Source organism: Salvelinus alpinus, chromosome 4 (assembly GCF_045679555.1).
Source record: "Salvelinus alpinus chromosome 4, SLU_Salpinus.1, whole genome shotgun sequence".
Taxonomy (NCBI): Eukaryota; Metazoa; Chordata; class Actinopteri; order Salmoniformes; family Salmonidae; genus Salvelinus; species Salvelinus alpinus.
Window position 1 is genome coordinate 75,518,358 of NC_092089.1, and position 27,591 is coordinate 75,545,948.

Here is a 27,591-nt window from a genome sequence, read left to right on the forward strand (position 1 = left end):
CACCAATTTCATTCTTGGCCAATTTCCCCTTCGGCGGGTTAGTGGCAGTTCGCAATAGATTTTTTTTGTGTGGAATTGATCAGCGAACTACTTGAGCAATTTATTGGTCCCCTTGCATCTGTGATTAAGATCTGCATGCTACGTGCCCTTATCTATGTGTCCGTCAATATTTTGCAAGACTGATTGTGGGATATTGGCACTCGTATTAAAAAAGGTTGCATTGTGTTCTATGTGAGCGTGGGTTGACTTCCCTGGGGGATTTTTTGTTGTTCTCTGGAACATTTTAAATCACGTCTGACCATAGCAATGTCATGTCTTAAGTCAATAAGAATACAGACATGCCTGTTAAATCTGACCAGAAATGACAACAGAATATTTGTTCACATGTCAACGTGGGCCCAAGTTTAATTCAAACTAATCCTTTCTCATTGGAAGCCGTTGTAATGTATGAGATTCATATTAGAGCAGTCAAAGGCCAAAACCACCATGACATCAGCGGTGCATTTTCTTTGGGAACTCAAGGCTAGGATAATTACAAAGAAGATAGTATAGGCAAACATCTGAGTACTTTTTAAATATACACTGCATTAGTTGGTAGGCAAGGGGGAGTGCAAGCAACCATGTAAGTCCTTATATGTGCCAGCTCTATTAAATTCAAACCACAGACTCATGTTTAGCTGGACTGTACTAGTAGCCTAGCCTACTGTCATGCTGCATCTTTTCCCTTTGGGTGTTGAGACACAGCTTGGATATAATAAGGATCAGGCGGAAAGCCATTCAACAAGCTCAAGAGCTATCCAGGAGTCATCCTTTTCATTTGGTTAATTTACAGGCAGCTTTTTATTATTCATTTGACTTAGAATAATGCTGGGCCAGTTGAAATACATGTTTTTTCCATTGAAGAAGTTTGTAGTAGTGATTTGACACAATTTGACTCCAAATTTTATTACATGGCCACGGAGTGCCGGCCAGACATTACGTTAGGCGACAATCACATGTGGGTTTGAGGGCTGATGCAGAAAACGAGGCAGACCAGTTTCTCAGGCAGACGTACACTCCTGAGAAATCGACTTCACGTCCACATTACCAAAGCCTGCCACTGAAGGAGAGATTTTATGCTGAAAGACAGATTGATAGTGGACCATATGGTGTCATCATGCATAGTCCAGTGTTTTGGGGTGGGAGATGGTATGAAAAATGTACAAATTCATGTCAACCTGGAATGGAATGTATTGACAGTAGTGATGTAGAGATTTGATTGGTGGAGGTGAGAAACATTTGCACAACGTTCTGCTTTGGGGTATTTTTAGTCCAATTGAACTATACTTTAATTGATTCCTCATGGTCTATGCTGGATTCGACTTTAATGACTAGAAACTGGGATACGAAAAATAATTGGATATGCCAAACTATTTATTCTACATGTCAGAAGAAATAAAGTGTTCTCGAAATAGACTTATAACACACTGTGTCGGGGGCTTAATATTAATGACACTATGGAGCTGAATAGAGGGAGATGTATGATACAATGCCAAATAGTTCAATATCTCAACTCTTCTGATTTTGGTGCATGAGTATCAGTGGAGGCTGCTGAGGGGAGGACGGATCATAATAATGGCTGGAATGGAGTCAATGGAGGGGTATCAAACACATGGAAACCATGTCTTTGATGGGGTTGATACCACTCCATTGACTCCATTACAGACATTATTATGAGTCGTCCTGCCCTCAGCAGCCTCCACTGATGTAGTACAGGTGAGTGATAATTTAATCAGTGATAAATTATCTATAACAAATGTGTGCTATACACAGTGATCAGTCACCCCCTATACCCCCCACCCCACATAACAATCTAGTTATTGGGCTCACAGCAACAAGGCCTATAGAGAGAGAGAGAGAGGACTGTCCTGCTCTGGCACAACACAGTCAATGAAGCATTTACTAATGTAACATACATCAAATCATAAATAATTTAGGAAGAAAAAGGTAGATGTAGGCTATATCTAAATCCAACCAAGAAAACACTCACATGCATGTGACACAGGTTTTTACAAATTCCATTTGCAATGCAATGTTTATTATACCATATTCACAATTAATAGACTATGGAGTTGATTGATTAGTTCAGCAACTGATAGTCAATCCCATATTATTTGCCCTCTCTTTGGTTATATGGTGGCTGCATTAGGCTACACATTCATATAGTGGAATAACAAATACATCCATAAACATGAAAGGGAGAGGGTCATGTCTAAAAGTTTAGAGTATGCACAAGTAAAAAGTTGAAAAGTCTAACTGTACTGCTGTCGACAGCTGAATGTGTGCCAAGTAGATGATGTGCTCGTTAAGAATCAGGAGAGCGCACTTGGTCAGGTCACCTCCTTTCTCACATCACAGCCCCATCAGAAATTCTTTCAAGTGTCCTTCTGCGTCGCCAAAGATGACAACAGCGAATCGATAAGTGCTTGAAATGAAAAGAAGCCGTCGGTTTGCCCCCGAGGCAAAAGATTTCATAGCACCAGCAGCAAGCAGTCTTTACTGAACTTCATGCATTCTTTTGCACCTTTCTTCGTGAAAAAGAGAAGGCAGGCTCTCGTTTTTATTCTCCAGATGAAGGTAAGCGCGGTTATAGAACAACGTGACTCTCAAGACGCAGCCTTTTCCCCCTTCTGATATGACAGGCGGGGTTGGGCGTGATGTACCAAAGGGATGCATGCCAGGTTGATATATTTGATAACAGAGTTGGGGGATTTAGGAATCCTGCGGCCCACACGGAGATAAAATATAATGGGTGTATATAGGTCATCTTCAGAACATTTTGTGGCCTGATATTAAAATAAGGCGTCGCAGAACAGAAAATATAGTCCTATATCTGCATTACAGGCTACCTTGCGTGTGTCTTAATTCATAATAGCCTACGAATGTGCTTGTTATTTAACTAGGCTATAGACATGTGTTATGCCTATGATCGGATCAATGGTGGAACAAACTCCCTCACGACGCCAGGACAGCGGAGTCAATCACCACCTTCCGGAGACACCTGAAACCCCACCTCTTTAAGGAATACCTAGGATAGGATAAAGTAATCCTTCTCACTCCCCCCCCCCTTAAAAGATTTAGATGCACTATTGTAAAGTGGCCGTTCCACTGGATGTCATAAGGTGAATGCACCAATTTGTAAGTCGCTCTGGATAAGAGCGTCTGCTAAATGACTTAAATGTAATGTAAATGTAATCGGACGCAGAGAAAATCAGGGATGCAACTCTCATAAATAAGGGTAATTGATTTCCTGTGTCCATAGATCTAATCCGATTGCCTTACACGCAAATGATAGCACCAGTATAATCATATCTTTACAATAGTTCATTAGACATGCACGTCGAATGCATAATTTACCCACAAGGCTATAAGGCCTACGTGTTAGGAAGGTGTTTCAAATAGTATGCGTAATGGTATTCTGCGCGCATCATTAAATGAAAGGAGCAATGTGGGGAAAAACATAAGATATACAAGGCCTTTGTCGTGTGCATGTTTTGCTTCAGTGCCCCTTTGCCGCGAAATTCCCATGTGGTTGTGTGCATTAATTCCTTGTTTAATGAGAGTATGACTAAAAATGTGAAAGAAGGATTAGGCACGTGAAATGTACATCCGGTCTGCTTGGCTCATTTAAGATGTGAAAGGAATATCAGTCTGTATTTTAAGGATCTATAAAGTGCATTTGCATCCCAGCCAGCTGTTCGCTTCTGCAGAAAATATTCGATAAGTCTAACCCAAAACGTGTCAATTAAAATGTAGGCCTACTAACTAGATTTTCATAAATGTTTATCTCTGTTACACCAAAAATCTCACACAAAAATGTTTCACTTTAAACTGCCAAAAACTTTATGTAAATGTTTCAATTAACATTTAAGACATGGTAATTTACACTGACACTGTAAATCTGTATCAAATGGCAGATATTAGTTTTATCATGATATGAACATTCACAACTCTCATATTTGCACCTGCCAACTAAATTCTAGTCTACTTTTATGATTTATTGTTGTGATGCTGGTTAGTAAATGTAATCAATTCATGAATATATAGCTTTAGCGACTGGTTTCTGGTAAATTTCAACATGTATAAGACTCTCTTCCAGCAAATGTCTTGTAGCCTATGTGGGCTGCAAAGAAATGATTGACTTTGAAATAACAGTGATATAAATGAACATAGGCTTCAAATGCCCTAATCTTACTGAGAGATATAAATAGTAAAGGCTATTTTATACTGGAATTATAGAGTCAAGAAATATGTAGTCATTGCCAATTTGCTTATGCAAACATACACTGTGAATTAATTCCATATTTTATATATTATCTTAATTAATGAAGGCCTAAAAACAAGAAAATACAAAGGGTAACCTATTTGTTTTAATGAGGTTTTATGCAATGCTGTTACATTTCGTTTATTTTATTATTCATTGTGGTTGTGAATTGAGCGTTTCTAAGTTTATACTGTCTTTAACTACACATGCACGTCGGCGCAGATAAAGACACCCACTGAGGAACACACACTCACACAGACACACACCCACGCGCTCTGTCTCAAAACTCAAGAGAGAGAGAGAAAAATGCACCACTCTTTGAGTGTCTGTCTGGGAAAAAAAGTTGTTAAGGTTGAGGACGATCCAAGAAGAGAATTATCTACTGAAGTGACAGCGCCTGCCTCACCATTTCTAATCGCACTGTTAGCTAGATGGTTATAAAATCGTATGTGGCATCAGTTTTTATCCAATAAGCGGGAAAGAAAATACATCTAAGTAGCTCTGAGACTTTTTCCTTCGGGAGGCAGACAGCAACTTTCATATTTTGGACCTGGAACTTCGCTGTCTCCGGTTCTTATCTGAAAGGTGATAAGCGGAACCATCGGTGTGGAATTTACCTCTTAACCAGACAAGAATAAAACAGGAAAGGACGAAAAGCGCTGGCGTCTTCGACCACTGGTAAGTGCTGAGGCTACACTTTGCGGAGATGTGAGTTAATGCAAGTGAAATAATTCGTTCCACCTTGGGTTAGCCTTTTCGGCGTAATCTGGGAAAGTCTGATGTGAATTTCATCAGCACCGCAGTAACATGAAGGGACATGATAAGTGAGTTCGTGGCAGGTTTCACCTTACAAGTCCGCCAGATGATAATGATGTATCGTTAGCACTGAATTGAACATGGAATGGACTGGACTTCATGGTCTTGCGCCTCTAATTAGCCTAATGCAAAAACACATGTTTGTGTTTTTTTTTTTTTTTTTTTTCCTAATGCAGACAGGCTGGACTGGGGTTGTTCGTGGTTTTGAAGGGAATTGTGCAAACTAAAGAAATAAAGAAGCATACATCGAACCTTCAAATATCGCTTCAGATTCAACAATTGGTTGTGGGCTAATGGACTGATTGCACATCAGTTGCGTTGCGTATATTGCTGTGATTCCATTCTTAATCTCAAACTGGCCATGTCTCCGATTGAAATAAATATAATATTGGCTATTTATATTATATGTCGATTATAGTAACACCCTCAAAATATTTTACACAAGTAAAAGACACATTAATGATGATATAGATAAATACTGATCATTTATGCGTATGACTAGGCTAACAACGAATATAGACCGAATATTATGATTTAGGACAAAAATAATTAGACATTCATGGTGTCACAATACACACATTTATATTGACCTAATTATTATTATTATCAATATTTTTACAAGTGGAAATAATAGAGTAGGCCTAGTAGTAGTAGCAGTAGAAGTAGAAGTAGTAGTAGTACCAGTAGTAGTAGTACCAGTAGTAGCAGTAGTAGTAGTATTAGTAGTAGTAGTAGTAGGCCTAGTAGTAGTAGTAGTAGTAGTAGAACTACTAGTAGTAGGCCTAGTAGTAGTAGATGCAGCAGTAGTAGTAGGCCTAGTAGTAGTAGTAGTAGTTGTTGTTGTTGTAGTAGTAGCAATAGCAGTAGTAGTAGTAGTAGTAGTAGTAGTAGTAGTAGTAGTAGTAGTAGTAGCAGTAGTAGTAGTAATAGTAGGATCAGTGGTAATAGTAGCAGCAGCAGTAGTAGTAGCAGAAGTAATCGTAGTAGTAGTTGCAGCAACAGTAGTAGTAGAAGTAGCAGTAGTAATAATAGTAGTAGTAGTTGTTGTAGTAGGTCTTGTAGTACTACTAGGCCTAGTAGTAGTAGTAGTACTAGGCCTAGTAGTAGTAGGCCTAGTAGTAGTACAATGGTTATCATAATGAGAGACTTGCAAAGTAATGTATAGTATGTATTAACTATGCTTGCAAGTTAAATTGGAGTTAAAATAAACTTCTACAAACAGGTACATTTACCTCCTAATTGTGCAATATTAATTGAATTATTACTTCTTTTTTTTAAGTAACGTGAATCCAATTAATATGATCAATTGAACTTCTAACATTTCCCACACAGGCCTATGTGCATACAAGGCTACTGCTCCTTTTTATATGTGACTTCTTTGAAACGGCTATTCCCCGTCAATGTCATTTCCAAATCAGTTGTAAAGAGAAGGGGCTAAGGGGAGCCTGCTGAAATATGAATGAAATCGTATTTCTGCCGCTGATTAGATAACACGAGGGATTTGCAATAACCTTACACCTTGCAACCTGACACCCCATCTTTCATTTTACGGCGGAATACACGAGAACCTGCTCCACTCAAACCAGGGTTAGCAGGTACACGCCATGGGAAAACTAACCTCCAATTTCCTCCAATTTCTCACCCTTTTGAATAGAATCACAGATGTATGCTATAAAGCAGGTGAGGCGAGTAGCAGATCCGTGCTGCGCAGGCGGGTCCAGAGAGAAAAAATAATGAAGGGGAAAAACGGTTAACAGCATGATTGCATGCAAATTTCCCATCTTAAATTATCATAAGCAAACAGTCGGAAGTCTGGTCTAATAAAATCCCATCTGTGTTACTTCATATCGAGTTAGTATAGAGCTGCGATAATGAATTTTGTAATATCCCACCGACAGACATCTCAATCAGCCATTAATCCCGTGATTTTACTGCGGATTCACTCAACTTCCAGCGCCCCAAACTGCTGCATGCTGCCTGGCACAATTTACACCAACCCCGTCACAGAGCTCCGTTGCACTGCTTTTCTGTGGGACTGCATGGGCCTCACATTTGAAGAGCAGTTTATGTAATGGGGCCTATTCAAATGTTGGATATTTGAGGAAACTTGAAAATTGTGTATAGTGTCATATATTAACAATTATGAAAACATATAGGTGAAAATTGTGTTAGGTCCTGTACTACAATTTATTGAGTGTAAATTAATAATAATTGTGTGATTTTTTTGGAGCACACAAGGTAGTGTGTAATCGATGCAACATTTTCAGCATTCTCATAATACATCCAGTCCCTCTCTTTTCCAGAAGCCGTTCCTCTAATTGCGACAATGGACTCCCACTGCCGCAAACTTGCATCAACTTGTGCACAAATAGGTGAGTATCTATGTGTAACTCTTGACGCACCATCACCACACTTCAACGTGACATCCTTTTCGCCCACTGCAGAAAACAGATGCTGAGATTATAGCAGCATAATTTCGCGTTTTGTTTCCGTTGCATAGCAGGAAATACGATGCATTTCTCTTCTTTAATTGTCACTTTTTGTTACATAGGCCTACTTCTTCGTTCCCAAAATATCAGAGACCAGTCTAGGCCTTTAGTCCAGTTAATATGTAAAAAGTGGTCTTATACTGTCTTAGAGTGGCACCTGGTGGCTGGGTATGGATGTGCAGTAGCGGGCGACTGGGAAAGGCCTAAGCATAAATTCTATCTTCATACACCCAGCTTTTGTTAAATGTGCCAGAAGTTACAAATTACACGCAATACTATATATGGACTACTTTTCTTTGTTGTCATGTTGTCTGTTTTCTTCATTTGACGTATTAAGTAGTCTAATAGCCGACCCTTGGCCTATGAATGACAGGCTACTTAATTTTATGTATTAAATTAGCCTATAAGGAACTCTTATTTTTATGAGACTCCCATTGAAACTTACAGTAGCTGTAATTGATATTGCACTCGTGTGGAAATCCATGCTGTATTAATATATCTTACACCAAGTTGTGGCCCATATCAGTTAGCCTATGCCAAAATATGATGACGCATTTTAAATGCATACACAGAAATATGCACATAAACAAAAACTGCTATTGTCCGTATGAGTTTAAACTGCATTAACGAAAAATACCGTTTATTTCGTCTGGGCCATGTCAATAATGTTGGAGTGGATTTAATTGATTGTGTTTTCAGGGAATGACATAAAACGAATATTGTTTTAAGTGCTAAACGAATTACCAGTTTGTCAACTCTTAATTTAGCTCATTTTATTTTCGTTCATGCTGTATTGGATCTAATCAAGTGACAAAGCACGCATCATCCCGTGAGCCTACTTTGCTCCATAGCAGCAACTTGTGCAAGGACGGCGTTGTGATCACTCATTGATTAACAATAATAAGATAAATAGAAAACATAATTATTTGAGGTAATGCAATGATGAGCCAACGAGGCTTGCAAATGTAGGCACCGGAGTGAAGAGACACTCGAGCGACCTGATTATTGGGATCCCCTTTCAACTGTTTTACACCAGCCTTAATATATGCAGGTCTTGATAGATTGACTCCAGGGAAAACTAAATGTATAATGAAAGCTTATTCGTGAGGAGGAATATACTAATGGGGGAATCTGATGTCCCCTTAATCTTATGTAAAAAGCCTTGTCGTCTCCCTTATATTGACTGAATTACTAATTAATGGCCCTCTATGGCGTATCGCGCGCGGTAATCCGCGGAAGAGAGATAAAGCATTCTGAAGGTAAAATAGAAGAGGAAACCGATAATCCACTGCGAATCTAGTATTACTTTCAGAAAATAATTGAGCAATCACTTGCTTGCATAGCCTACACAAAACCTTTGGACTGTTATGCCATTTACATGTTTTTCTTATTATTTCTTATTATTTTATTATTATTTTAAAAAATTGCCTATTAAAAGACAAATCAGTCAACATAAATCAATTCTCAGAATCCTCGCCAACACGCAGAATGTAGGTGAATGCTTTAGGCCTATGTCATATTCAAATAAAATGGGTCACCACTTAGATCATGAAGCATTAGACCCCAAATGAATCGCATATCAGGGAGATTTAAACAAATAAAATCCACCTGATATGCATGACAGGGGCGCACGGATAGGCATTCCCGAGAATCCTCAAATAAACTGAAGAAATAAATGATGAACGGAAGACATGCAGGCTAAATTCACATCTTCAGTCAAGGATTGCATATATTATCGGCCAGCTACATATGTACGTCTACATATGTACGTACCTACAGTGGGGTGGCCAAACACACAGCACGAAATATTTTTTTATAAGGAGGGAGGATGGAGGAATAATCATACCCTTGGTTTCGACAGCTCTCGCTGCCTTCCTCCATGGTCCGCGGGCGGCTCTCCCACAAGAGTGCAAATAAGGTGTATATCAAGGGCTTTCACGGGATTAGCTCAATAACGTATTAGTAGCCCATATCCTGATATCTACGAGAATGGGGTGAAAAGACGCGTGATGGCTAAATATTCAGCAGTTTACATGCCGGCCTATTGCCTTATCAAGAATGCATGCAACAATTATTATTTTTTATCAACTCAAATTATGAAGAATTTGTGTGATATTATTATTATTATTTGTATTATTATTAATTAATAATATCAATGCATTCATAAATAATACTATATTATCAATTAATATATTATCTGACTTGTGGGGACTGACAACGTTTTCTTCCAAATTATTGTGTATAGTGTTGCATGAATGAAGATTTTAATGCTGTTTGCATTTACAATGCTAACACAAAGACCTAAGGGGAAGTATAGTGGTCACATGTAACTGCTGTCAAAAGCCTGCTTAGAGAATATCCTCCAAGCATAGGCCATTTATCTGCTAGGATACTGGACATATGTTTACTTTATTTTTACACGTCATGATCTTGAGGGAATTAGCGAAAATGCAATGGGAAATCAGCTCTAAGTCATTAAAAGTCCTTATACCAAATTCTTATGCAAATGAGAGTCTTATCAGATTAAAAACCACTACAAGTCGACTCCCTGAGAACCGCTGAGAGGTCCAAACGTACAGGATATCGGCTAAGGACCGAGATAAACTGCGTCATTTTGACGAGCTAGAATGAAATGGTTACTTATTGCCTAAACCAAGGCCATTTAACTTTTACCCAATTGGTGACAAATTAGGATAAATGTGTGACTAGATTGTGTCACTTTACTTCTGATGTGGTTGATTTTGCTGGTCATCATTTATCTGGTAGGCCCGAATTGGGCAACAACTTGAAAGTGACAACATCAGTTCTGTGAACTGGGCCCTGCATGGGGTCAGCGCATCACCATATCCCCATCATAGACATACTGTAGCGTTGCTCTTGTGCGCCTTGCTTAGAGATAGATGACTGTTAATGGAAAGGTCAGTTCATCAGGTAATCTTTATTGCTTCGTTTCTTCAATGGGAAGAAGATAAGATTAGCAAGAACACAATGAATAGGCCAATTGTTACCAAATAAATACATCATGCTGTTCGTTTGACTTGCTTTTTAGATATGATTGCCTTAGTTGGGTTAGTGTTCAATTCTGCAAAACGGGCATTCGGTTCGTCTTGGGTAGGCTACACTACACGGTGCATCCCGTCACTCTTTACATGCTTTTTTAAAAAGAAAAATAAGCACGATACTGTACCCCGCTTAAACACATTGGCAGACGTCTCTTATTTCTCCGCGCACCGGTTGGCTGGGCAAACCGTCATGTCCACTTTGACGGCCTGTCAAAAAAATGGGAGGGCTCTCGGTGACGTCAAAGGTGTATGAGAGAGTCACAGTGGGACAGCCAGAGCACAGCGAACAGCTGAAATGAAGAGTGAGCGGCGTAGTGTGCCTAGCCTCTGGATCTAATATCACCTACCTGCCCTTGTCACTCTGGTACTCCGCACAGCTTGCAGTATCAGCCCGAGATACATATTTGCTCTTCCTTCAATCAAAACGCCGTTGCATTTTCATCCAACGCGAATAATGCTGGGTTTCTTCTAAATACATTTTAAGCCGTTTAAACAACTTTTTTTTAAACATTAATTTGCCAGAGGAGACGTGTTGCTGTGAATCTTAACACCACTGATTCCCCCTTTTCTCTATCCGTCGGACGTCTCTCTTTTTTTGCTTGCACTGAGGGAACTTAATCCGCCTCTGACAGCGAGTTTTGCGCGCTATCCTATTCATATGAACTCTATGAAGGATCCATTGAATTTGGACCATCATCACCACCACCACCTAACCGGGACTAAACTCTCCTCCACGCACCACACGGCACTAGCAATGGCCTCTAGTCTGCAGCCGTTGCAGCGGTCTGTGGACTCCAAACACCGGTTAGAGGTGCACACAGTATCAGACACCTCCAGTCCGGAGTCCGTAGGTAAGAATCATCCCGTGGTGCAGACTACTGTCAGCACATGGCTTTTTGAGGATGGATGGCCGTTTTTCTGATGATAGGAAACAAGATGTCTCCCTACAGCCTCTCTCAACAAAAACAGTTTGAGATCGAGGACGTTATTAGTTTATGTATGCAAATAGTCTGAGTATTGGAAATATCAGACAGAGGATCACTCTCTTTTTGACTATGCAGATATTGTGATTGCGCCAGTAATTGATTTATTTGTGTCCTATAAGTGTCAGGGAACGTGACGCTGTGTTACTTTCATAACCACCTTTGACTCCGGTGAAGTTATATATATTTTTCTCTTAATGTTTCATGTCTTCGCGCATATTTTTGTAAGTGTAATAATTGTAATAAAACATTTACATTTAAAAAAAATGTAAACCTATATTCGATTAATTACAAAATCTATAAACGTTTTTAAATACCATTTGTATAGTATTACCATTGTGCATACTGACATTGTTTTGAAGTCACGTTGTAGGCTTTTTAACTCATTTTCATGTAGCCTACATGCTTCAAATAAGGAATCGTTACATTATTAGTAGTTTAACCATGAGAGTAACATTTCATCCAAAGGTTTTAAAATGGGTTCCAATTTGATGAGGATACCTCTTATAATACCACCCAGGACAGGCTACTTCACGCCTGTGACCGACCAGACAGTGACTCATGTAGTATTTTGTTTACTGTTTCAACAGAGAAAGACTCAAAGGGCCAGAGCAAAACTGACGACTCTTCAGATGATCCTTCTAAAAAGAAGCGACAGCGGCGACAGAGGACTCACTTCACAAGCCAGCAGCTACAGGAACTGGAGGCCACGTTCCAGAGGAATCGCTATCCGGACATGTCTACAAGAGAGGAGATAGCCGTGTGGACCAACCTCACAGAGGCCCGCGTCAGGGTAAGGCCCTTGAGAAAAAACGAACACCATTTATGTGTATAATTTCGGGTTATTTGTGCCACTCATATATGGAGTCGAGGCAAGGGTGTCAATTATTACGCAGGGAATTTAGGCACGCATAATTACTCACCTCCAGAACATGTTGTCTTAGGGAAATAAAGTTGCATTCACAATATCCTTGGTAAATAATTGGCTGCCTAAAAACAAATACTCAGACTGGCTATTCTTTGCAATGATATGACTCAGTTATAATGTCAAAAAATAGTAAAATACCATACATTAGATGGCTACGCCTATAATGCATTGTTGTTTAGAAAATCTATAATGATAGGTCATCCACCTACTTTACTCATATATTTTTCCCTGTACAACAGTACGATTTTACTGTCAATATCTCTGCAGTGGATAAAATGGAAATTGATTAAATATAGCAATTTCACACATTTACTATATTTAGGCTATAATATCAGAGTTTTGTTAGATATCTGACATTGCTGATAACTAGATAATTAGGTTGTTATTAGTTGTTTTAGAGAAACAAAGCATAATTACAGGCTAATTAACTTGTTAGCTGTTAGGACTATTGACATTAATGGGTGACAGATACCAATCTTGTTACTATGTTCGTGTGAATGAGGTGCAAAGCTTGTATTTTGCGTTTGTCATTCTCGTGTTGTATAACTAAAGCCACTAACGTGTTTGTCTCTGCCTGTGGAGGAATACACATCTTCAGAGAGTTAGGAACGATGGATGTGTATTGGGATTCTGTTGGAATCAACCCAGATTGCTCTGCATGAGAGAAAGTGACTCAATTAGGCCTGGTAGAGTTGCAATCCGACATACTATTGTTATCACAAATAGCGTTGCGCTTTTCAAGCAATACTCGTTTTTTGGGGGGATTATGTAAATTAATTAAACGTTTGAGAATAACTCGTTATACATTTTTGGCATAGCCTGTGTTAACAATAATAATAATTGAGTTGTATATTTATATTATTTTGCCAAGCCTGTGTTAACAACAATAATAATTGAGTTGTATATTTAAATTATTTTGCAAATTGGTAAGGTCGAGATTTGTCATTTGTGAGAAATTAATTTAATTGATTTACAGTTGTATGTCTGATTTTGATTTAAGACACACCTGAAGGCCACACATGAATACCACATCTGGTTCCTTGCAGACCAATTAGACTACCCATCAATTACATTTTTGTGAATTGCACAGGATAGCCAACAAGTCCAAATATTCTTATGTTGGCCTGTTGGCTATAAAATAAAGCACATGGGGCCGCCTTCATATTGCATTAATAGCCTATTATTAAATTCTGAACTCATATTTGTCTTTGTCATAGGTGTGGTTCAAGAACCGGCGAGCAAAATGGAGGAAAAGGGAAAGAAACCAGCAAGCCGAGCTATGCAAGAACGGCTTCGGTCCTCAGTTCAATGGACTTATGCAGCCCTATGAAGACATGTACCCCAGCTACACATACAACAACTGGGCCGCCAAAGGGCTAACTTCGGCCTCCTTGTCCACCAAAAGCTTCCCTTTTTTCAATTCCATGAACGTCAACCCTTTGTCATCGCAGACGATGTTCTCCCCGCCCAACTCCATCTCTTCAATGAGCATGACCTCCAGTATGGTGCCGTCCTCGGTTACTGGCGTGCCCGGTTCGAGCCTCAACAGCCTCAATAATTTAAACAACCTTAGCAACCCCTCTCTGAATTCGGGAGTTCCCACGCCAACCTGCCCGTACGCCCCGCCGACCCCTCCTTATGTGTACAGGGACACTTGTAACTCCAGTCTGGCAAGCCTGAGACTGAAAGCCAAGCAGCACTCGAGTTTTGGATACACCAGTGTTCAGAATCCAGGCTCAAATCTGAGCGCGTGCCAGTACGCAGTGGATAGACCAGTGTAATACCTGAGAATTTCACGAGCCCCAGTCAGAGGAACGAGAGACTACTTCTTTTTTTTTCAGAAGGGCACTAGAATACTAAACCACCGAAACCCGCGATGGAGTTTCAAACTTAAACGGAAGTAATTAGGCTTTTTTTTCAATCCTAATTAGTATTTTGTTCTACATCGGCGAGTGGAGAATGTATGATACTTTACTTTCCACGCTTGTTTATTTTGAGGTTTCTAATTTTGGACGTTAATTGACTGAAAGGTTGTATATATATCGAAATATCATCTCCAGTTTATTGAGGCGAATGCTGTTGCTCTCCAGTTTTCTCAAGGTTAAATTTAACAAAGCATGTGAAAACCCTAAAGGAATAATGTTTTGCTTGCAAACAAGGGAATGTACATACTAAACGCACCAGTTGTGTGTTTCTAACATATTATAAATTTATTATTAAATGTCTGTGTGAATATCGATTTAGAGTAGCAATCTTGCGTATAAAAAGACGCATCAAATGTTCCTGCGAAATTAAATTGGTTTTGCTCTGTGTATACTATTTAGTACGGAATTTTGTTTCGTTTTTTTTCAACAAAAAAATAAATAAACTATTGTGTTTTATTTAATGGAAGTAAATATATTGTTCAAAACGTTCTGTTGAGGATTTTTGTGCTGATCCAAGTGTTAGTGTGAGTTTTGTCGAGTCTATAGTGCAGGGAATGACAGTGTGTCTATCGGGGTTCGATTATGCTAGCTACTAGGCCTACTAATCTAAAGCGAAAACAATGGCCCTCTCCAATACACATATGAATCGAGACGCAGGGAGATGCACGGGTGGAGAGGGCGAGATGCCCCGCCAGATTAACTGCTGAATACATGTCTGCTTTTTAGCCAAGGACCCGGAGTGATCACTGGTGCTTGAAATAACACTGGAATCAACAAACTGGAATTGGACCACACAACAAAGGCCCGAGCTCATTACCTTCTGACACATAATAATCACGAGTGCTATATATAGCCAAACAATGAGCAGCACTGGACGTTTAAGATGCGCCTCTTGATGCAGTGGAAAGTGATTATAGACTTACATAACATTCTATATCACAAAACATTACCATAATCAATAATATCAATACAATGTTAGCATCTTGTTTTATTTTGACTTGTGCAATGTTCTACGAATCTCTCATAAACACAACGATTAACTATTGCAAAACTATTCTCTAGCCTATTGAGAGATTGGCTATATGACAGGCCTATGGCGTCGTGTTCTGGGCGTAGATGTTCATATTGTAAATATTTTCACTTTTGCAATATTTGTTGTGCAGATCTACAACAATCTGTATTTTCAATAAGATAACAACACCAATCATAATATCAATAACAATTGGCTAACAATGACTACGATAATAACAATGTTATACTTGGCTGAATAGTACATTAAACATTTTTAAATGTGGCCTACTATTTTTTCCAGAGAGCCCATGCACCTTCTTTTACGCATTGTGTTGACATGTTCGATCCGGCATTGTAGTTTTGTCTAGACAGTCCTGTTTACAATGTGGTCCGTTATCAAATGCACCAGTGCGTTTATAGAAAATCAAAACAACTACAAGGCACCGAGAAAATATAATTCACAAGTTTGAACAAACAAAGACAGGTATGTAGCTCGGGGACGGAGGCGGCTGGGACTTGTGATCTGATGTCAGCGCAGAGCTCGAGATCATTGTAGAGCGCTGATGAAAAATGGAAGAGTTAGCACTGTTGGCCACATTGGCTAACAAGACAAATCCAACCTTCAGCAGATGTCGAGGGAAATAGCCTTCCATTCGAAATCAAATGCACTGTGCAGGGGGGTTTATTTGGCCTAGAGGGATTATTTCATATTTTCAGGTGAGCCCTTGTTCATTTGATAATGTGTTATTCATTATGCTCATACAATGTTTGAAACAATAATTGACCTAATTTACTTGTGCTGTTGCGAAAGTCAATCACTATTTTATTAGCCCATATTAATGCGCGTTGAGGCTCATCAAATATAACATGACATGAAAGAAATATTGGTCTGATTTGTTTTTGCCCTTATAGCAGCATCCACCAGCTGGAGCACCTAGGCTACACCAAACAAACCTTTTCCATAAAAAGAGCCCCCCTAAAAATGTTTCCTAATGACCTGGAGGCAGTACATTTTCAATTTCAGATCCGCTCGAGTTTGATGGAGTCGGTAACATGAAGCAATAATAGGCTGACAAGGATAAGTCTTGCAGCCTGGCGAATATGCAGTCTGCGTCTCAATACACATCCCAATCAACATTTGGGCACAGAGGGCCTGAAGAGACACGTCTTCAGGGAGACATCTCACTCGCCCAGAAACCGCCCAAGACTCCAGACCTCTCCTTCTGTTAAGCATGGACTACCCGGTAAGAAATATATTTCAATCTTTTCAATAAATTACAAAAATATAACAGGGTTGACAGACTTATATTTTGGTAATTGACCACAAGTGGTTTGCTCAATTTTTTTTTATTTGTGACCGAATTATTTCACGTTTTTGAATTTAAAATGATGCAAAATGCTTTTAGCTTTAAACATTTAGGAAGGAAATCTATTTGACCAATTTTATTTTGTTGCAGCTCAATTTTACCTCCTGCAAAACGAACGTCCTTAATAATATTAAAAACGCTTCGGTTTGATAGCTGTCATTATTGAGATTCATTTTAAAGATGATGTAAACAACCATTCAAAAGTAAACTCAACTCCTTGTTTCATGAAGTTAATGTTATTTCAAGAGCTTATCCTCCACTATGCTGGGCCTTCTTCGCTAATAGCCTAATCATTTTGTATTAATTTCACCTTTATTTAACCAGGTAGGCTAGTTGAGAACAAGTTCTCATTTACAACTACGACCTGGCCAAGCTAAAGCAAAGCAGTGCGACACAAACAACAACACAGAGTTACACATGGAATAAACAAGCGTACAGTCAAACCTCACAGTTTATTAGGCTACCACAAACAGCACCAATAAGACTAATAACTACTTCGACTTTAGAGAATAAGCAACGCTTTGTTACCTTTTTGAAGATGTGTTACCCTTTTGCAGGTTTTTTCGCTTGGTTGTTTTATTTCCGTTGTGATTGTAGCTTACTCTTTACGGAAATAGAAATATCACGAAACATAATGTGAATGCTGATTCAATCCGTTGTCTAATTTAGTCACCTCATGTTGGGGTTCTTATGATAAGGAAAAGTTACAGAAAATGCAGACCCTATCACCTCTATCCCACCCCTGGGAATTCAAATTAAGCAAGTGAGAGCACACATCCGTGCATGACTCGTTACTTCTAATCTAAATAATTAACAAGCTCTCAATATTCATGTCATGGTGTGCCAAACATGTGAGACATTTTGCCAATATGGTGTCTATTTGTTGTCCAATTACACACACCAATTACATGCAACTCCGATCTTCTGAAAGCTATTTTCCAACGACTTTGTTATGCACGTCAACTTGTTTAGGTCTTTCTGTTCTGTGCAAAATGTGCTCGACATGCCCTTGCAATTTTTAATTTCAGATACACGGGTGCACAAGTTGAAAAAAATGCATGAGCAATTTCCTATTCAAATAATTTTGTATTCAAATATCAACCAAATCAGGCATAGATTTGGTCATCTTAGTGGGTTATTATATATAATACATGAAAAATCTTAAGCAAATAGAAAATTAATGTTTTCAAAATAGAAATGTATTTTTTCATGTGGGCGCCAAGCGGTTATGGCGGGCGATTATTCAATAGAATCATGGAGTTTCTTCTCGTTTTAATTGGGAACGGGGTGAATTAGGTCTTAACTATCGAAACAACTATTTATATATTCATCCTTTGTATTTGCCAATGTGTCAAGTTGAATTACAGTATTTCAAAAGCTACCAATTTATTAACACTTTCAACACTGTTGCATTGTAGGCTAGCTTGTCAATGGCGGAATTTACGACATTATTTGAGAAGAATATGCCTACTTTTTTGTCAGATTCAACATTCTCATGAGTTAAATTGGCTAGCAATAAACAAATAACTATTGAGCAGGCCTACATTAGAGGTGTTGCCGAAACGCAAATCCCATTCAGCCCGAGAAATGTACACCTCTTCCTTTTGATGTTTTGATTTCATTATGCTGTACAAGGCAAATTGGTATTGTCATAATCAGTGAAATATCAAAGAGAATGGCAAGCCCTCTTGAATTGGCTGGATAGTAGGAATACACATTGAATAATCTCAGACAAACTCGTTCATGCTTATCAATTCCAATTATTCGCCTCTCACACACACAAGCACAATAATCCACACACATACACATTGGCCATACCACTCTGGGTCAGTGGGGGGCTTCTGACCAATCATAGCATAGGGGTCGCTGCTAGAGGTCAGATGAGCTGACCTCACACATTCTCACCCCCCCCCCCCCCCCCACACACACACACACACTCACAAGGAGGCCCTCCATAACAAGATGAAATACAATTATTCCCTCTCAGACAAAGATGTCTTCCATAGCTAAGTGTATACATCACCTGGTCTTTGTTTGTATGAATAAAGAAAACATTCAAAAAAATACCTACACATGTTACATGGTAGTTGCATAGACAGTGTAATTACAGTGTGGGAACACATTTTTGCATAAAACATCTGTTATACCTGTTTGTGGTAAATAATTGTACATTACACAAGTAAGAACCTTACAATAAAGGGGTTCTAAAGTCACTTGTGTGTGTGTGTGTGTGTATGTTTGCATGTGTGCACACCTATGTGTGTGTGTGCACCTGTGTATGCCTGTGTGTGTATATGCTTGTGCTGTGAAGCCTGGGAGCATGCAAGTGTGTGTGACTCGGACAGCTCTAGCTCCTCTCGTCCCGTTTCCGTGGGCTGCTAGCTGGCCGGCCGGCTGGAGCGTGTGAAAGCAGATAACCAGGGCAAATTTCATGACTCACACACTTCCTGCTCTGTGAAGTTATATTAAAGGATGCAGAAAAAAACTATCTGATGTTTTGTCTCCAAATCGATTGCTACACATTGAGCATGTTGGCTTCACCCTTGAGTGTGTTCAAAGGATCGGTACCATGGCCCTAATGTGCCTTGAATATAAAAATAATATGATTCGAGGATGGATTCAGTAGATAAATAAACAGTCTTGTGTTTTCTAACAGTCTTGCCTTCAACCATGTGGTGTTAAATTGACTATTCAGTTTTCTAGTAGTCTTCTAGAAATGTATTGGAATGGGAGGTAATAGCCTATTAGAAATGTGCACTATGTGTCTTTTGGGTGACATGGGACCATGTATCAAGCGTCTCAGAGCAGGAGTGCCTTATGACCACAATGAATACAATTACATGGACAGGGGGGAACTGATCCTAGATCAGCTCTCCTACTTGAGACCAGCCAGGTCACCCGTGATACAAGTCAGTATTCGATGTCCATCCATGTCGGGAGATGACGTGGAAACAGGCCACTAGGGGTAACAGTGAGCACTGTTACCTTCAAGTAGGTTTCGGTTTTGCGGGTGTGTTGTAGGCGGGAATGGGCGGGAATGGCGGATGGGCAGATGAAGCCTATCCCCTACCTTAACCATTCTAAGTGAATGCCTAACCTTATACATTTGGAGTTAAAGCCTGAACTTAACCCTAACCTTGTGTTTTTCTTCTGTCAGTGTGATGTTCTGTAGTTGCTGTACGACGTGTGATCCATTTCACTGGGGGGAAAACAGAGTCAGAAAGCCTTATTTAACATGTCATAGGAATGTTTTAACATCTGCTGTACATAGTAAGACCAAACAAATAGGAATCATACCATATTTAAGCAACTCAGATGAGCAGAAAAAGGATAACATTCGTTTATTGGTGGTGGATGGGACGAGTTATGCCTTTACAGCACATGAGGTTGGTGGCACCTTAATTGGGGAGAACGGGCTCGTGATATTAACTGCCATTCCATTTGCTTCGTTCCGGCCATTATTATGAGCCGTCCTTCCTAAGCAGCCTTCTGTGCTTCACAGCGTGAGGGGTTTTTAAACCCAAAATACACTAATTCATTATCATTTATTGAATATGCCATACGTCTGTTGTGTCTCTGTTGGCTGCCCTATATAGACACATTATAAGCACATTCATAGTGCCTTTTGAGGTATGCCTAAAAAAAAGATCTCAAACACAGAGCCATATTATCCACTAATCACCCCATCTACTGCAACTACCAATATCTTTCTCTTCATGTCCCTTCATGTTAACCTGAATCTCCCCCTCATGTGAGTCATCATGTTCAGACACCTTTAGTTTACACTGTAAGTCTGCCGTCTGGCCAAACAGCGTCAATCGCTTCTCAATGTTTTCCTTTCTGCCGTCACCTCCTATAACATTCTAAATGGCTATTACCTCTACCCCCTACTGTCAGCCACCCAGAGTCTCTGACAACTATTCTGATACAGAACATACTTTCATGCTGGTTAAAATGTTACCTTATGTAGGAGGATACATTTCCTAAAAGGCACTTTTTATAGCAAAAAATATATAAAATAAATATATACAATGGCAAGAAAAAGTATGTGAACCCTTTGGAAATACCTGGATTTCTGCATAAAATTTGATCTGATTTTCATCTAGGTCACAACAATAGACAAACACAGTCTGCTTAAACTAATAACACACAAACAATTACACATTTTCATGTCTTTATTGAACACACAGTGTAAACATTCACAGTGCAGGATGGAAAAAGTATGTGAACCCTTGGATTTAATAACTGGTTGACCCTCCTTTGGCAGCAATAACCTCAACCAAATGTTTTCTGTAGTTGCAGATCAGACCTGCACAACGGTCAGGAGGAATTTTTGACCATTCCTCTTTACAAAACTGTTTCAGTTCGGCGATATTCTTGGGTTGTCTGGTGTGAACTGCTCTCTTGAGGTCATGCCACAGCATCTCAATCGGGTTGAGGTCAGGACTCTGACTGGGCCACTCCAGAAGGCATATTTTCTTCTGTTGAAGCCATTCTGTTGTTGGTTTACTTCTGTGTTTTGGGTCCTTGTCCTGTTGCATCACCCAACTTCTGTTGAGCTTCAATTGGCAGACAGATAGCCTAACATTCTCCTACAAAATGTCATGATAAACTTGGGAATGAATTTTTCCGGCGATGATAGAAAGCTGTCCAGGCCCTGAAGCAGCAAAGCAGCACCAAACCATGATGCTCCCTCCACCGTACTTTATAGTTGGGATGAGGTTTTGATGTTGGCGTGATGTGCCTTTTTTTCTCCACACATAGTGTTGTGTGTTCCTTCCAAACAACTCAACTGTAGTTTCATCTGTCCACAGAATATTTTGCCAGTAGCGCTGTGGAAGATTCAGGTGCACTTTTGCAAACTTCAGATGTGTGGCAATTTTTTGGGGGACAGCAGTGGATTCTTCCGTGGTGTCCTCCCATGAACACCATTCTTGTTTAGTGTTTTACGTATCATAGACTTGTAGACTCTTTAGCTTACACACTAGGATTCTTCTTAACCTCATTGAGCATTGAGTGCTCTTGCAGTCGTCTTTGCAGAACATCCACTCCTAGGGAGAGTAGCAACAGTGCTGAACTTTCTCAATTTATAGACAATTTGTCCTACTGTGGACTGATGAACATCAAGGCTTTTAGAGATACTTTTGTAACCCTTTCCAGCTTTATGCAAGTCAACAATTCTTAATCTTAGGTCTTCTGAGATCTCTTTTGTTCGAGGCATGGTTCACATCAGGCAATGCTTCTTGTGAATAGCAAACTCAAATTTTGTGAGTGTTTTTTATAGGGCAAGGCAGCTCTAACCAACATCTCCAATCTCGTCTCATTGATTGGACTCCAGGTTAGCTGACTCCTGACTCCAATTTGCTTTTGGAGAAGTCATTAGCCTAGGGGTTTCCCAACCTACACTGGGAATGTTTAAATGATGTATTCAATATAGACAAGAAAAATACAATTATTTGTGTGTTATTAGTTTAAGCACACTATGTTTGTCTATTGTTGTGACTTAGATGAAGATCAGATCAAATTTTATGACCAATTTATGCAGAAATCCAGGTAATTCCAAAGGGTTCTTGCCACTGTGTATACTATACACTACCGTTCAAAAGTTTGGGGTCACTTCGAAATTTCCTTGTTTTTGAAAGAAAAGCAAATTTTTTGTCCATTAAAATAACATCAAATTGATCAGAAATACAATTTAGACATTGTTAATGTTGTAAATGACTATTGTAGCTGGAAATGGCAGATTTTTTATGGAATATCTACATAGGCGTACAGTGGCCCATTATCAGCAACCGTCACTCCTGTGTTCCAATGGCACATTGTGTTAGCTAATCCAAGTTTATAATTTTAAAGGCTAATTGATCATTAGAAAACCGTTTTGCAATTATGTTAGCACAGCTGAAAACTGTTGTTCTTATTAACTTCTCTGTGATATGTGGGACGGTAGCGTCCCACTTGGCCAAAAGCCAGAAAAAATGTAGCGCGCCAAATTCAAATATATCTTTCAAAAATCAATCTTTCATGAAATCACACATGAAAGACACCAAATTAAAGCTACACATGTTGTGAATCCAGCCAACATGTCTGATTTCAAAAAGGATTTACGGCGAAAAAATAGTTTTTTTTATATAAATATGAACTTTACCGAACAAAACATACATGTATTGTGTAACATGAAGTCATATGAGTGTCATCTGATGAAGATCATCAAAGGTTAGTGATTAATTTTATCTCTATTTCTGCTTTTTGTGACAGTTTTTCTGTGATTTGGCGGTGACCTAACATAATCGTTTGTGGTGCTTTCGCTGTAAAGCCTTTTTGAAATCGGACACTGTGGTGGGATTAACAATAAGATTACCTTTAAAATGGTATAAAATAATTGTATGTTTGAGGAATTTTAATTATGAGATTTCTGTTGTTTGAATTTGGTGCCCTGCACTTTCACTGGCTGTTGTCGATCCCGCAGCCATAAGAAGTTTTAAGCAACTGTAAAAAAATAAATAATAATAATACATAATATATATATATATATACAGTATATATATACTGTATATACTTTATATATACAAAAGTTTGGGGTCACTTAGAAATGTCCTTGTTTTCCATGAAAACATACATGAAATTAGTTATAAAAGGAATAGGAAATATAGTCAAGACGTTGACAAGGTTATAAATAATGATTTTTAATTGAAATAATAATTGTGTCCTTCAAAGAATCCTCCATTTGCAGCAATTACAAGCTTGCAGAACTTTGGCATTCTAGTTGTGAATTTGTTGAGGTAATCTGAAGAGATTTCACCCCATGCTTCCTGAAGCACCTCCCACAAATTGGATTGGCTTGATGGGCACTTCCTACGTACCATACGGTCAAGCTGCTCCCACAACAGCTCAATAGGGTTGAGATCCGGTGACTGCGCTGGCCACTCCATTATAGACAGAATTCCAGCTGACTGCTTCTTCCCTAAATAGTTATTGCATAGTTTGGAGCTGTGCTTTGGGTCATTGTCCTGTTGTAGGAGGAAATTGGCTCCAATTATGCGCCATCCACATGGTATGGCATGGCGGTGCAAAATGGAGTGATAGCCTTCCTTCTTCAAGATCCCTTTTACCCTGTACAAATATCCCACTTTACCACCACCAAAGCACCCCCAGACCATCACATTGCCTCCACCATGCTTGACAGATGGCGTCAAGCACTCCTCCAGTATCTTTTCCTTTTTTCTGCATCTCACAAATGTTCTGTGTGATCCGAACACCTCAAACCTAGATTTGTCTGTCCATAACACCTTTTTCCAATATTCCTCTGTCCAGTGTCTGTGATCTTTTGCCCATCTTAATCTTTTCTTTTTATTGGCCAGTCTGAGATATGTATTTTTCTTTGCAAGTCTGCCTAGAAGGCCAGCATCCCAGAGTCACCTCTACTGTTGACGTTGAGGCTGGTGTTTTGCGAGTACTATTTAATGAAGCTGCCAGTTGAGGACATGTTAGGCATCTGTTTTTCAAACTACACACTCTAATGTACTTGTCCTCTTGCTCAGTTGTGTACCGGGACCTCCCACTCCTTTTTCTATTCTGGTTAGAGCCAGTTTGTGCTGTTCTGTGAAGGGAGTAGTACACAGCGTTGTACGAGATCTTAACCCTTGTATGAGATCTTAACCCTTAAGATGTCAACTGCTAATTTTCAGATTTACACCACATAGTCCAGTGAAATGGCTGTGTTTATTTGTTGCTGCCAAGTAATGATTTCCCTGGGGGTTAGCCTTGCAATAACCAAGTGGTGAGACACATAGCCCTCTATATTTAAATGTTTCAGGTACACCCCGATAGGTATCTGCGTCACATACAGTATCTTCTATTGACATCATCTTCTATTGTTTGTCCTCATGTCTCTGTTTTTCAGCATAAAGTACTCCATAGCCACTTAGTGTGGACACCAGGTGAGACCACACACACACACAATAACAGTCTCTCTCCTTCACTTCATCCCTCTCCCCCTTCTCCCTAAATCCTCTAGGTTATATCAGCTGTTTTGGTAAACCCTCCCGCATCTGAACTGGCTGACACAGAGGGCACAGCATGATCATAGGTGAGAGGTCACTTGGTCAGGTCAAAGGGAAGTATTATTAAAGAGATGCTTTACATTGAAATACAGAGAGATTTAGTAGTCCCAGAGTTAATGATCCAAGGTCAGTTTTGCATTTCACCTCCTGATGATTATGATGACTGACCGTGTTAGAATAAAAAAACAAGGCTTAATCATGCTCTCTCTATCCATCTGTCTCTCGTCTGCAGATATGTTTTGATGTGAGAGAGGAAGCCAGTCCCGTCATCGCCACCTCACCCACTCTTAACCTCTCTTGGGTAGGGGGCAGTATTTTCACGTCTGGATGAAAAGCGTGCCCAGAGTAAACTGCCTGCTACTCAGGCCCAGATGCTAGGATATGCATATTATTAGTAGATTTGGATAGAAAACACTCTGAAGTTTCTACTCGGGGCACCTTATTCATCCAAGCTACTCAATACTGCCCCCAGCCATAAGAAGTTAAAACAAGTCATTTTTGGCAATGCTTGAGTTTGCCTTTAATGTTATTCATGTCAATTAAATGGTGAGAGAAATGACAAGACAACCCAAATACAGCCCTCATTTCAGCCGAGACACTCAGACACAATCACTTCACTGTCTTGAGGCACCTAGAAGCCAACCTAGGTACTGCTTAAAAAAAAAGCAATCTTACCTAGATTGATAGTCTAGTATTGAAATAATGAAGGTAAAATTACTTGTTTTGATCTCACTTACCCATAAAATGAATCAATATATTTAGTCTTGTATCAAGATATTCTGACTTGTATCAAGCCTTTTTTAGGTTAAAATAAGGTAAATTGTCTGCCAATGCAGTAAGAAAATGTATCTGGGTAAGACATCAAGTCAGTGCATTGTAATGGTATATGACATTTTTAGCAGTCTTGAGGTTAGCAGGTATTTTTTTTTTAATTTTATTTTTTATTATTTTTATTTTATTTTTAATTATTATTATTTATTTTTATTTTTTACCGTTATTTTACCAGGTAAGTTGACTGAGAACACGTTCTCATTTGCAGCAACGACCTGGGGAATAGTTACAGGGGAGAGGAGGGGGATGAATGAGCCAATTATAAACTGGGGATTATTAGGTGACCATGATGGTTTGAGGGCCAGATTGGGAATTTAGCCAGGACACCGGGGTTAACACCCCTACTCTTACGATAAGTGCCATGGGATCTTTAATGACCTCAGAGAGTCAGGACACCCGTTTAACGTCCCATCCGAAAGACGGCACCCTACACAGGGCAGTGTCCCCAATCACTGCCCTGGGGCATTGGGATATTTTTTAGACCAGAGGAAAGAGTGCCTCCTACTGGCCCTCCAACACCACTTCCAGCAGCATCTGGTCTCCCATCCAGGGACTGACCAGGACCGACCCTGCTTAGCTTCAGAAGCAAGCCAACAGTGGTATGCAGGGTGGTATGCTGCTGGCTTGTATTGAGTGTCTATATGGCCCAATTCCAAACCAAAAACTTGTTCCCTTGCAGATCTGCAAATAACTAAATCATTGTCATCATCAGAAAATAGACCATGTCAACAAAAAGACCTACCCAGATCTTTACGATCAGAAGAACATGGGTAATCAACAAGGAGATAGGGTAGAGACCAATGGATAGTATTGGAACCCAGAAGCGACTTATTGGCTCAAGCTATATGTCACAGATGGTAGAATCTCAGGAAGTTGATCTAGGAAATACACTGAGGAATATTGATCTGTGGTAACATTATCTATGCCTGATCTCCACAGGATGTCCACTTCCACTGGGGGCTGCAGTGAGACAAAGCTACTGGGATCTCCTATAGGACCTACGGTCTTCTGACAGACACCTGCTACAGTACCAGGGAGAACCATGGCACCACGGTCCTCGGCTCTACCTCTATTCATCTAGATTCTACACTAGAGTGTGGTTCATGCTCATACTGCAGTGGAACATGATGCCCAGTAATACTGCATGACCAATCTAATCATATTGAAAATAGTTTGTTTCAGTTCAAGTTTCATTCTACTGTACCAGTGTTCATTATATGCAGTTGCTAAAATGTATATGGTTTGCCTTGACAAGATGCAAGCAATGATTATTACATTGTTATTCACAAAGATGATTATTGTTTCAATGAATAAAGATGTCCATAAAACATGTTGGGATTAAAAAGGTTTAAACTGTTCCCATAAGTGACAGGGTGTTTATATTGCTTTTCACCACTCTGTAATTCAGATAATATCCAACACTACCAAATAACTGTTCAGATAAAGTAAATATTGAAGCGACTTTAAAATACTTTAAAGTATTTAAGATATGCTTAATTTAGCCTGGAGATTGCACTTTTGGGACTATATATTCCATTAGTTCCATTGTAAACATAATCAAGTGCATGTCAAGTATTTGAAAGTATTTGATGTATGACTTGACCCAGGTCTGGAGCACTCTGCGACAACCAACCCATGTCTCAGTTACCTTACTTTATTACAGAGCTTTAACAACAGCAGGAAGACAAGACATGCCTCATTTGATGAGCATTAAAAAGAGTTCAACATCTGACAAACATTAAAGGGATAGTTGATCTTCTCACAAACATTAAAGGGATAGTTAATCTTCTCACAAACGAAACACAGTTCAACCTTC

At 39.4% G+C, this 27,591-nt stretch overlaps 1 protein-coding gene and 1 long non-coding RNA gene across 4 annotated transcripts; both read left to right on the plus strand.

Annotated features, from left to right (window-relative positions):
* Positions 1-2,469: 2,469 nt before the first annotated feature.
* pitx2 (paired-like homeodomain 2) lies at positions 2,470-15,800 on the plus strand. Of its 3 annotated transcripts, none has more exons than XM_071399007.1 (4): positions 2,470-2,616; positions 7,423-7,491; positions 12,244-12,446; positions 13,799-15,800. In XM_071399007.1, exons 2-4 carry the CDS (start codon positions 7,446-7,448, stop codon positions 14,360-14,362), a joined length of 813 nt encoding a protein of 270 aa, XP_071255108.1. In that variant the 5' UTR covers positions 2,470-2,616; positions 7,423-7,445; the 3' UTR covers positions 14,363-15,800. The 3 variants fall into 3 exon arrangements, with proteins under 3 accessions (XP_071255108.1, XP_071255107.1, XP_071255106.1); XM_071399006.1 differs by lacking the exon at positions 2,470-2,616 and adding an exon at positions 4,578-4,981; XM_071399005.1 differs by lacking the exons at positions 2,470-2,616; positions 7,423-7,491 and adding an exon at positions 10,933-11,521.
* An 827-nt stretch (positions 15,801-16,627) lies between these two features.
* Positions 16,628-27,133, plus strand: LOC139574452 (uncharacterized). Its single transcript, XR_011674775.1, has 3 exons — positions 16,628-16,761; positions 24,899-24,970; positions 26,715-27,133. It is a non-coding gene; the product is annotated as an uncharacterized lncRNA (long non-coding RNA).
* Positions 27,134-27,591: the final 458 nt, after the last annotated feature.